Consider the following 12008-nt stretch of genomic DNA (forward strand, 5'->3'; position numbering starts at 1 on the left):
GTCCCCACAGGCTGCCTCAAGCTGGTGTCACAAAGGCAAGGCCCACGGAACCTCCCTATCCCAGACCAGGGCACCCTTTCCTCGGACTATGTGCACACGGTCTCACAGGGGAAGTGCTCAACAAGTCCTGTGCCAGAAGCAGAAACTATCAAGGCACAATGTAAAGCAGCCTGTCCCTTTTAGGAAACACTGGTCTGATGAAGTAAGGAGCTAGCTTGTCTCTTCAGAGGAAAGAGTTTCCTGCCTCCAAAATGGGAAACTGGTCCCTGGCACAGCCCTGGCCTGGAGATTCCCTTAGGGACGCTCCAGTCCTTGTGGGAGGGCACTTGGCAATGAGCATGCCCTGGTTATGACAAGTGAAAGCTTAGGAGATGTGGCACATTGCATCCCCAGCCGAGAGGTGGCTCCAGGCTCAGTCTGTGGGGCAGTTGCTGGACTGTGAGAGTAGAGAGGCAGAAGAGAGGTCCACACACTGAATTCCTGGTGCAAACAATGGGAAAGGAGCTGGAGGCAAAGCTAGGTCCTTCCTGTGCAGCCTGGGTGGCCTATGCAGAAGTGTCCTTGGGTGATTACAGGAGGACTTTGCCCATAGCCTCCTCTCTCTGCCCCTTCATCCCACCCCAGTGCAGGCACCCTCCACTCACATTGTTCTTCCCTTTCTGTTGCTCCATAGCCTCCTTGAGTTCACTGGTCTCCTTCTCCAGACACGACACCTGTGACTCCAGCTCCTTGAGACTAGGTAGGCATGGTGAGGTTTCAGTCTTGGCTCCAAGAACTCAATTCTTCACTGCCTGTGCCCCTGGCCCAGACTGAGGTCCCTCCCATCTGCCTGGGCGTAAACTTTTAGAAAAGCCTGTGTAGTTGCCTGGACTCTGTCTCTACTCACCTAAGTGCCAAGAGTAGGACATGGACCCAAGTGAGAGCCAGAAGTAGTGGGTTTTTTTTTTGTTTTTTTTTTTTTTTTTTGGTTTTTCGAGACAGGGTTTCTCTGTGTAATCCTGGCTGTCCTGGAACTCACTCTGTAGACCAGGCTGGCCTCGAGCTCAGAAATCCGCCTGCCTCTGCCTCCCACGTGCTGGGATTAAAGGTGTGCACCACCACTGCCCGGCCAGAAGTAGTGTTTTTAAGACCTTTCTTCTAGCTCAGGTCCTACCTTGGCATGACAGAACATGTCAGCTGACCCTTCTCCATGGTGCATCCTTGGCCCTCAGAACTGTGCTAAGGACGGACTCAGGGCAGTGCTGTCACATTACCTGCTGAACTCTGGACACCACTACTCTTAGGAGCTCTCAACTGACTTCTAACTCTTCTGACATTTAAAAGGCTCCTTCTCCTTAGTTCTGGAACTGAGGTTTACGGAATCAGCTGAAGACAACTTCTCACACTGTGGGACCTTTCTACTGCTCTCCAGATGCAAATATACGATGAGCTTTACTGACATTCACCATTCAGAAATAAGATGAGCTTCACTGACATTCACCAATCAGAAATAAAAGCTATATTTAAGACTTTTAGGGACATGTTAATGTGATACCCTCTGCACTAGAATGTTGAACAGATGGTAAAACCCAGATTATGTGAAATCTAAAATCCAGAAGTGGTCAATGATATTCTGAATCAACAGCTTGAGCAACTCTGAGAAGTCAGGGAAAGCCTGGCAGAGAGGAGATGCCACCAGTCAAGGGATGCAGGAATCTGACTGTCACACCCCATGTTTCTTCTGGGAGGACATAGTCAGAAGCTTTTTGAAAACTACCATTCTTATTCACACTCACATCAACTATAAAGTCAGCATGGGCTGAACACAGAGCTATCCTGACCTCAATTAATAATGGACTCAGTCTGGCAGCTTCCTGTTTTCAGTTTGAATACAGCAGACCTGGCCTTGAAGACACTAACTAGCTTTGTGGCTATGGGTTTCAGGCCCATGGAACCTTGACTCTACCTTCAAAATGGGATTCCCTCAGATACTCCTTCTAATCCCTGCAGTACATAAGTCTTTCCCAGCAAAGCACCCTAGTGCATGCCCAGGGCAAGACCCCGAAGAAGCAGAGAACACAGGTCACTGGCAAGGACATACAGACCTTCACCTCCTAGGCAGCTGCTATAAAGTTTCAGAACATTTGGGGGTTGATATGCCAGTTCAGAACAGGATGGCCCCACCCAGGCAACTTACAGATACACTGTTTCAGAAGGAAACCAACCAGTTCTTGCTGGACATACCAACACCAGGCAAGACATTAAGAGTTCTTATTTGGAGTGTGACTGACTTATCTTAGTAATTTAGTATGTGATACAAAAATCCCAGGTGGTTTGTTTTGAGACGAGGTTTGCAGTCCAGGCTGGCCTTGACCTTGTAATCCTTCTGCCTCAAACTCTTCAAACTGTTAAATTATAGGTGTATCTTACCATGTCAGGCTTCAAAAATCTGCTCTTAAGATACAAGAGAAAACCCTTAATGAAGGCGGCCTCTCTACCCTTGTAAATATCATCAGGAGAAACGAGGCTCATCCATGCATTCTGAGAAAGGAGATGGAGAGGGTTGGCTCTAGGTCTTCAAGTGGGTTCCAGGTTTCCCTCTAAGTGCCCCAGTTATAAACCAGGCTGAATGCCCAGGTCAGGCTGTGGATGGAGAACTGCATTCGCTACAAAGCATACAGGGAAACAACTCTTTGGTTGTAACAGCCAGAATGAGGGGACTTGCTGTCTGATAGCTTAGGACAAGACACATCCAGTATGTACAGGGAGATGAAGAAGTCTTTCACACAGCTGCTCTGGGGTCCTAGACCAAAGTAGCCATGATTCACCTCCCAAGAATGTGGGAATCTGCACAGAGGCGATGGTCACAGCACTAGAGCCTGGTTTGAGCTGATCCATCAAGGTACTTTGGCCTTAGCCACTCAAACAGTCCTGAGATGGCCTGGTGCGGGTCTGTATGGATACTAACATGGGAAATAGGACAAGTCTGGCTAACGGGGAAGTCACCGCACAAAGGAACCAGCCCTGCAATGTGCTCTAGATTACAACAGGAAGAGAGGCCTGTGTCCATTTCCTCATTTGACTTCCTGACCTCAATCCTTAAAAATCCCTCACCTTGCAGACACTGAGAACACCTCTGACCATAAAGCTAGCTGAAGTCTTTCCCTCGCAGAGCTAGCCTGGCTCCTGGAGAATGATCACAGAGCTTACTAGAGTTTCACTGTTGTGTGTCCCCTAGGCATTCATGCTTTGGGAGCTTTTTGAGTGTAGCAGTGTTTAGGGGGAGTGAGACCTTTAAGAGGCAAGGCTGAATGGGAGGTGAGGTAGTTAGCTCATGGGGAGTGTTGCCCTAAAGAGACTAATGCTGGTTTCTTGGAATTCATTCCTATAAGGGCAAGCTGCCGTAAACAGTAAGCTTCCTGTCTCACCACAAGCAGTCTCCTTCTTACGTGCACTCCTGCCATAGTGCTACCTACCATGATGTGATAGCTAAGGAGGCCCTCAACAGATGCCAGACACCACCAGATCTGTGAGCTAAATAAGTATCTTTCTTTTTAAGAAACCCAGCCTCATGGATTTTGCTGTAACAATGGAAACAGACTGATGCAACACTCTTAGGAGGCAGCTTTGTTTCCTACCCAGGTCTGTCTCCTGGCTTCAAAGTCACTGAGGGGACAGCTAAGAAAGGCTCTTCCAAGGGCCCATGGCCAACCTGGGCTACAGTTGGAGCTACAGCCCTATCTGCCTTGAAGCTTACCGGGTCTGCTGCTGGTCGGCCTCAGCTTGACTGGCCTGAAAAGAAACACAGAAAGGCTCGCATGTGTAAGAGTTGGACACTGTGGAAGGCTGTTTGCCCAGGGGAGTGCTCCCTCCCCTTGGACAGGCCTCAGAAGTGACTGACCTGGGTGTCTCGGGTCTGGCCCGCTTCCAGAAGGGCCTCGATAGACCGGATCCTCTCTGTGAGCTGGGAGTTCTCTGCCCTGGCCTCCTTGAGCTGCCCATGGAGACTACTCAGCTCCTCACACTTGCTTTTTACCTCCACCTCTGAGGACTGTAATTTGCTGTGCAACTCTGTTGCAGAAGGGCAAGGAGAGAGGTGAGGGTCTGGAAATGCCTGGCTGGGACCTCAGCTGCTGGCCCCTCCTCCAACACACACAGAGCATGATGGGCCCCCTTGTGGGCTGCATTATGTATGCAGAGGCCTTAAAATACTTCTGACTCAGGGGCTTTTCTTGTGGACTGGTAAAGAAAGGTATGGTATGGCAGCGACATTTGTTGAGTACCACAAGGTGAAATGAACCACGGATGGAAATCTAACAGCAAGCAAAGCATGTTCAGTGGAAGCCACGGAAGACTAGTTCTCTAGAAAATACTGCCTCATATGAGTTGAGACTCAGCAGAAATGAGACACCTGGTGACTGTACCCTCCTAAGGGCCTGCCCTAGGCCTTCTCTGTGGGAGACACCATCTTTCTTGTGTGGTCTTAGAAGTCCCCCAGCTAAGATGGCCCAGCATCTCTGACACTCCTGCACCCACAAGGCTGATCCTCCAGCTCAGCCCTAGGTGTTGCTTCTTGCTGCATCCGACCAGAACTTGAAGAAAGCAGCAGAGACTCTCAACACCGGCTTCCCAGGGGTGAACTCTGGCCGTAGCTCACCTCTTCCCTCACTGAAGCTTGGGAACTCTGCACCACCGTCTGACAACCTGCCGCTTATCAGCACTTTGGTGGTCACTGCCCAGCCCAAGTCTTCCTGTCTGTCGCACCTTACACTCAGGAGAAGGGCCAGGCTCCTGCTCATCTCCTTGGCTTTCTTGTCCTGTCGTCCACATAGGTATAGTTCAAGTTCACTTGGGCCTCTCTGCTGCCTGACCTCCCCTTTCATTATTCTGGTCTAGTCTTAAAATCCTGCCTTCTACTTCAGAGAACATACAGCCGCTAAAGGCATACCTGGCCTTCTTGAGCAGAGGGCAGCAAGCTGGCCCAATGGCTGCTCACCCTAACCTCTGTCACAAAGTTTTGTTTCAATTCCAGGACCACAGATTATAGAATTATCAATGGTTGCTTTACCCCTACAGCAAAGTGTCATAGTTATGACAAAAACCTTCTATCTCAGAGAGTCAAATATTTACCTTCTGCCCCTCCACATGCTGTCTGTCCATAAGGCACTGCTGTGACTAGTCCTCGTGACTAGCACTGCTGCTAGCCTAGTGCCCATGACAGAGGCTCAGAAAGAATGCTGGGTGACTGACCGTCATATTCTCATCATACACACACTGCTTAAGGGCTCATCTAGCCCTTGTAGGCCCCGCCCTGCCCTGCCCACCCTACTGTCCTCACCTCTTGTTTGGCCCTTACAGATTTTACTCTGTAACCAGTGGACAGTCCCGGCCCACTATGCTCAGAGGGCTTGTCTGGGCTGCCCTGGAAAGAGCTACTGAGTCTGAGTTCACCTGCCACTCGCTGCTGATGTTCCTGGGCCTTCTCAGCATCTGCTCGGAGGGTGGCATGGCTCGTCTGTGCCCGGCAGAGCTCCCGGGTGACCTCCTCCAGGCGCTTCTGCAGAGCCTCTTCACTCTCTTTGTGGGATGCCTGAGGAGGAACAGAGGGCAGAGGGCTGTGAGGAGCAGAAGAGGAGCAGTGGCTCCTGAAGCTTAGGGGCTGTAGAAACAAAGCTCTGTATGTGTCTATCCTATTCACTGTGGTCTCTGGATGGTGGGCAAAGACCAAAGTTCAGGGCCAGTGACATGGCTCAGCAGGGAAAGGTGCTTGTCACTAAAGATGATAAATCTTGAGTTTAACCCCTGGGACATGACTGAAGGAGAGAACTGAAATTCCAATGCAATTTCAACAAGGAAGAGACTGTCTCCAGATAACTTGGAAGCTGGACAAAGAGTCCCTCAACTAGCACCTCGTCAATGAGGGACAACTGCCAGAGGTATTCCTTTTGGGGGATGGTTTCTCCCGGTGCCGGTTCTCTCCTTGAGGCACTGCACACAAAGAGGCTAAACGCTTATTTGTAGCGCACTTCTAGGTTTTCACCTAAAGGTTCACCGAAGATTCAGCCAAAGCCGTAAGTGTTCAACCACATTTGATCCATAAAATGGCTGCTTCTCCTATTTTTAGTCTGAATCTTGAAGACTTCCATGTCAATACAGACAGGTCTACTTCATCCTTGTTCAGAACCACAAAGCTTTATGTGCCTGATGTTCTCTGTTGCCACTCAGCAGCTGAAAGGCCTTTCTCACCTCTGGTGATCTCAACTAATCCTCCTCTGGCCATTTGTCAATCATTCCCATACACTGGGCTCCTGGGGAGGGAAGACTTGTGGACCTTCTGAAGAATCTAATTCTGCAAAGGACTAGATCTCTGTAGAACTCAAGTTTGTCTGGGGTGTGGGTGAGTGAGAGGGGCCAGTCAACATATAACTCTAGTCAGCTAATGTGAGAGATTCCAGGTCATGCCTCAATCCCTTTAAGGAGCTGACAGAATGAAAACAGCATTTTTCCTTCTCTTTCAGGGCAATGTCTGCATGGGGTGTGCTAGGCCAAACACTTTAATGACAGACACTGAGACAGCACAGGGCAGCCCTTACTAAGGACAGGTCATGCCCCCTCAGCTGTAGAAAAGCAAACTGTATACAGGGGAAAGTTAGAGGTGGCCTTAGGGTGTAGGTTTTCTCTACATTCAAATGAGAAGGTTGGCTCAGCTCCAACTGAAAGGCACAACAACCAAGAATGGTCTAGTGCCTCAGAGTGGACAGGCCTGCTTCTCCCCAGCCCTTCCATCACAGCAGGAGCCTGATTCCCTACTTGGACTCTAATATCCTTACCCTCTTTTGATGCTGACAGGAACAGGACAGACAGAAATGTCACCCATGAAAGAACACTGCCAGTCTGTCTGTGTCTCACTTTTCACAAGAAGAAATCAACCCAGATTGCAGGGACCTGCACAGTTTTTCTACTTAGAGTACTGATTTCAACAACAAACCACAGGAAATCCATTCATCCATAGAAATAAAAAACTTTTAAGACTTTAGTGGAAAGCACATACATACATCTTAGGAGACAGCAAGTTTTTTATCCCAAAAGAAGATGGTCAGCATAGCTGGTCACATCAAAGGATTTCCAAGGCTGGTTCTATGCTATGCCAACTGGGTAGGGATATCTATAAACATTGCTAGAACTTTAAAGTTCAGTCCATCCTGGGACAAGGAGCCAGAACAGGGACCATCAAGAACCTCAAAGAACATTTTATACTTCCTTTCTGTCAAGCCTGGAAGATGGCTCTAGGGTCAGGGTTAGAGCCACCTCCTGATGCCTATGCTTTGGGACCCAACCCAGTAGGCCTTGCCTACCCTGGTTCCTGAGAACTGGTTGACTCACAGTGACGGAGTTGCTGGTCAAGGATAGAGTGAATGAGGCCCTTCCTTTCTATAAAGTAAGTTGCAATCTTGCACAGATCATTCTCGAAGTCACACTGCAGGACAGATGCTACCATCACACCCAGGAACAGAGAAGATACACAGCCTGGTGCTGTCTCAGGGTAGGATAATCTGGCTTGGCACAAGCTATCAGGAGAAGCTTTGGCAGAAGCCAAAGGCCCATGGGCTGACTGAAGCCCTGTGAGTGTTACCCAGCATGCTATGAGGACACCTCCCTCTTTCTGAAGGAGACTGGGTAACCCCTTGAGAAACCAGCTTCTAAGACATAGGATCTGCAGGCAGTGAGCTTGCTGGCCACTGCAGGTTGCAGTGCACAGTGGGAGCCTGTTGTGTAGGAGAATAAATGCAGCACAGGAGCCAGACTCTGAGATGCAGATGCTGACTCTGCCATGTCCTGGCCAGGCAAATTCGAGTAGTTGTTTCACTTCTCTGTGACACACGCTTCCTTGTGAGTAACTGGCAGATACCAACAGTCCCTGCCTCACAGGGTAGGTTACGACAGTAATTAGACTCACACTGATACTGAGCACTTAAACCATGCTTAGCACATGGCACCCTTTGTATGCTATTACTCTTCTTAACAAGCAAAGGTCAAGGGTCAAGTCCCAAACACTTAACTATATCCCCTGCTGTCTGTTGTGACTGGAAAGGGATGACTCTATGATCAGGCACCATTCTTACTAAGCAATCAGCTCTGGTGGGCACTGAGGTGGCTACCATTGCTACTCACCTGCAACTGTAGGACCTGCTTTTCGAAGGTGGCTGCCTTAGCTTCCAGAGCCTTCCGTTGTTGCTCCTCCTGCCGGGAGGCCTCTGACTTCTCCACTAGCTCTTTGTTGACCTTGCTGAGCTCCTGTCGGAGCTTTGCCAGTTCTGTGTTCTGCCTGCAAGACAGTCCCCAGTCCCAGTTGAGGACAGTGATAGAGCCTGGCAACTGGTCCCTCCCTCTGGCATACCTGCTCTTTCTTATTTTAGTGGCCAAGTCTTAGGACCATTATTCAAGAGATTTTTGCATGTCAACCATGTGGCTTTTGTTGTTTTATTAAAAATAGGTTGCCAACACAGTATGTGAACCAGAGAGAGAAAAGGCCCCTCCGAGATACCACTGGAAACACAAAGGCAAGACCCGTATACATGTCACCTCTATTCACTCCCTGCAGTGTCTGGGCAGCAGCCCACAAACTCCAAGAGTCTCGTTTCACTGGCAGATGTGATGACAGCCAGTCCAGAGAGCCTCCTGAAGGCACTGATAGCACTCGTCCTGGCTTCTTGTCCTAGCAGATGACCAGGGAGGTCATGCAAAGCTAGAGCACAAGGCACTTAGAAAAAACTGCCTTCTGTTTGTTAAAGTGGGACTCGGAACCTAAGAACATTCAGGAATTTCAGGAAGCTTACCGAAAGGACAGTTTGAGACTAATCAAATGTCCACTTCTGTCACTAGCATATATGCTACCTCTTCAGGAAAAGTGTTAAGGCAAGGAGACAGACAGAAGCCTGGCAGAGAGCTGATGTGGGGCTCCTTAGAGTCTATAGCTCATGCACCATACAGTGCAGAGATCCGAGTGACCTGGTAAGGGCAGTGTGGAACCTGGGACTGCTTAGGATTGGTAAAACCCACCTGACTACTGTATACCCTACCACCACCAGGCAGTTTCTGAACTGAGGGGAAGCAGCAGCTGACAATTGGGTGACATTTCCCCAAGCTTCAGAACTTTCTCCAGAAAAAAAGCATCAGTAAATTCCACATTACAGACAATTCCAGAGGTTCCTCAATCCTATATCCTCCCAGTGGAGGACTGAGACCCCAGCAGGTCCTTGTAACACCTACACTCTTAACCTGAACAAATCTGTTTTTTAATACTCTGCCCTGTACCCCAAATAGGGGATGCAATGAGAATGAAAATGAAAGTGTCACTATGCCCAGGAAGTAAGATGCCAGCACAAGCCAAGGACCGAAAGGCACCTGATATTTTCTCCTGTCCACCGCCCCTCCAACAGCCAGCTTGCAGGCTGGCACACATCAGCTCTTTCTAAGGCATCAAGACATGAGGGCTCTGAGACACTTACCAAAGACTCAATTGCTCAGAACCCACATAGAAGCTGGATGTGGGGAGAGTAGAAACTCACAGGTAGCTCTATATACAAGAGCCCTGTGTATGACTGCCACCCAGCCCCATACCCAGAAAGGCACTAAATTTCATCTGCTACAGCCTACACAAGACTCACTAAGTCTACTCAGGCTCTAAGCCCTAGGAATATGCTACCACAGTCTTTGCAAGGGACACTGACTTACTTGCTTTCCACCTGGCTGGTGGCCTGGTTCAAGGCATCCCTCAAGATGGAGTTCTCCTGCTGTAAGCGGGCCAGCTGGGTGTTAGGGCCATTCTCCAGCTGTTCCTGAAGAGTCCGGATCTGAAAAGTTGCCGACAGGAGCATCAGGGCATCAGCCACATAGAGAACCGACTGTGGACCTGCATCAGCAAGGTCACAGCTCAAGAGTGGAAGCTCTGGAGGCTGTATCTACTCCACAGGAAGTCATGAATGCTCATAAAGCAAGGGGCACAAGCACTGTGCCACTCCAGTGTCAGGGTCTCAGGGACAAGTGTGGACCCCCTTCACCGTCATATACAGCACATCTCTCTCCTCACTGCTCTCTACACCCAGTGCTTCAGATGTATGCACATATATGCACCTGAGGCCACTATTTATTCTGAGAGAAAAATATTTATTTAAATATTTATTTATTCTGAGAGAAAAAAAAATCACGTGGCCACAAAGTACAACTACCTGAGGGCTCATCTCTTGCTTTCTGAGCCCACGTGGCACCCATGAGACATGTAGCAGGGAGGCAGTCATGCCCAGAATGAGCCAAGCAAAGGTTTCAGAAGATAAATGTCAGACTCTGACAATGAGGGTCAGTCTAGACAGGCAGTCACCAGTCTCCAGACCCAAGCTAAGTCTATGTTCAGGTCTCCTAGTTGATGCCATCTTCCCAACCACACACAGAGAAAGTGTTATCAGCATCACTCTAGACTCACCTGGAGATGGAGGCCTCATCCCAGGGTACTACCTCACACAAGGCTTTTTTGAAAAAGTGCTCTTTAAAATATATTTTATATCTTTCTGGTTATTAATACCAGAAACAACCAGCCAAATTCAACCCCCAGCAGACATCTTTAGTCCCAGCTCAAGCCTCACCCTCTGGGCCTGACATCCTCAGGCCTGCCCCTTCTCCTGTGCCCACCTTGCCCTGCAGCTGTTGAACCTCCTTCATGTGGTCCCGATAACTGGCCTGCATGCGTGCCTGCACAGCTGCGATCTCCTGTTCCCGGGCTACCAGCTGCTTCTTTACCTTGGCCTCCCCAGCTGCAGCCTTGGCCTTCTCTGAAGCCATCTCCTGAGAAGAAACAGCAGGTGGGGTAAGCGGACTCATCAAGCAGGCAGAGACTGGGCCACATTATTTTCTTGAAAGGCATCCAAAAGGTAAGGTTCTAAGTGGACTTTGGTTCTGTCTGTCTAGGCTGGAAGATGAGTACTGTCACCAGCATCCACTGGTAGCTTGACTGGCATATTCCTTTGAGATCTGGCACCATTCCCCAGGCTCAGTGGGGCCTTGCACAGACTTGTAGGGCCCAGAAGGTATCCACAGATTTATCTCCAGATAGAGGCTGGAACTATACCACCTCCCATCCCACCTCAGTACCCAATAGTGTGTGGCTGGTGTCTGAAGGCCTTGGGCTCCATAGCTGATCAGAGTCCTGATCTTACGAGGCCTCATGTTCAGGCACTGGAGTGAACACACAATAATCTAGCCCAGAGTGAAGTGCCTAGCAAGACAACAACTGGAAAGGTTTTCCAGAAGGTTTTGCTCTCCTTGTCCTAGAGTCTTCAAAGCCACACCTGGGCCCTGAACACTTAAAGGGCTAAGGCAGAGCTCCCAAGGGTGCCCAAGTCCATAAGCTTCTTTAGACACTACTCACACTGGTCATGGGTTCAACTCTGCCAAGACCTTCCACGTGAGTGGCAGACTTGGCAGATGACTGATATTCTCAGTGCATCGAGACCAGGCCTTGTGGCATGACTCCAAGAAAGATCACTAAGCAAGACCCTTTCCAATTATAAAAATGTTACTCCAAGAACAGAGGAAATGTAGAAGGGACTCAACATGAAACACAGAGTCTAGCACTCACTGGCTCCCCTGAGAATCCAGGTAAGAGGAACTGTCATATGGTCAGTAACAGTTTCACATAAAATTCCTCAATGGTTTGGTGCCAGGAAACAACACAAGAATGACATAAATATGCCAGCTGTCACGACACGATGGTCCACACAAGGAAGACAAAAGTACACAGAATGAAAAATATTTGCTATTTACAAAGGAAAGATACAAATACCAACAAACACTCCTCCCTCAACTGCAAACCACCCTAGGGCCTCAGTAGCCATTTGCTCACAGATAGCCTGCTGGGTGGACCAAGCAAGGTCAGAGTGTGTGTGTGATACAAGGCTCACAGTCTGCAGGCAACCAAATACAGGGCTGTGGCAATTATAATGATCACCTCCATCTGAGGGCTCCATTAGATTCCT

At 49.1% G+C, this 12008-nt stretch overlaps 1 protein-coding gene across 3 annotated transcripts in view; it reads right to left on the minus strand.

Moving 5' to 3' along the window:
- Nucleotides 1-12008, minus strand: part of Rrbp1 (ribosome binding protein 1) — a 61210-nt gene that overhangs the window by 9756 nt on the left and 39446 nt on the right. For all 3 annotated transcript variants that reach the window (XM_034493861.2, XM_076929881.1, XM_076929879.1), the window contains exons 5-11: nucleotides 10666-10818; nucleotides 9715-9833; nucleotides 8152-8305; nucleotides 5431-5569; nucleotides 3881-4050; nucleotides 3737-3771; nucleotides 645-735 (exon numbers count right to left, since the gene is read on the minus strand). In XM_034493861.2, the coding sequence (XP_034349752.1) occupies nucleotides 645-735; nucleotides 3737-3771; nucleotides 3881-4050; nucleotides 5431-5569; nucleotides 8152-8305; nucleotides 9715-9833; nucleotides 10666-10818 (861 nt within the window). The remainder of the gene's footprint in view (nucleotides 1-644; nucleotides 736-3736; nucleotides 3772-3880; nucleotides 4051-5430; nucleotides 5570-8151; nucleotides 8306-9714; nucleotides 9834-10665; nucleotides 10819-12008) is intronic.

This window comes from Arvicanthis niloticus, chromosome 2, assembly GCF_011762505.2.
Source record: "Arvicanthis niloticus isolate mArvNil1 chromosome 2, mArvNil1.pat.X, whole genome shotgun sequence".
In the NCBI taxonomy this organism is placed as follows: Eukaryota; Metazoa; Chordata; class Mammalia; order Rodentia; family Muridae; genus Arvicanthis; species Arvicanthis niloticus.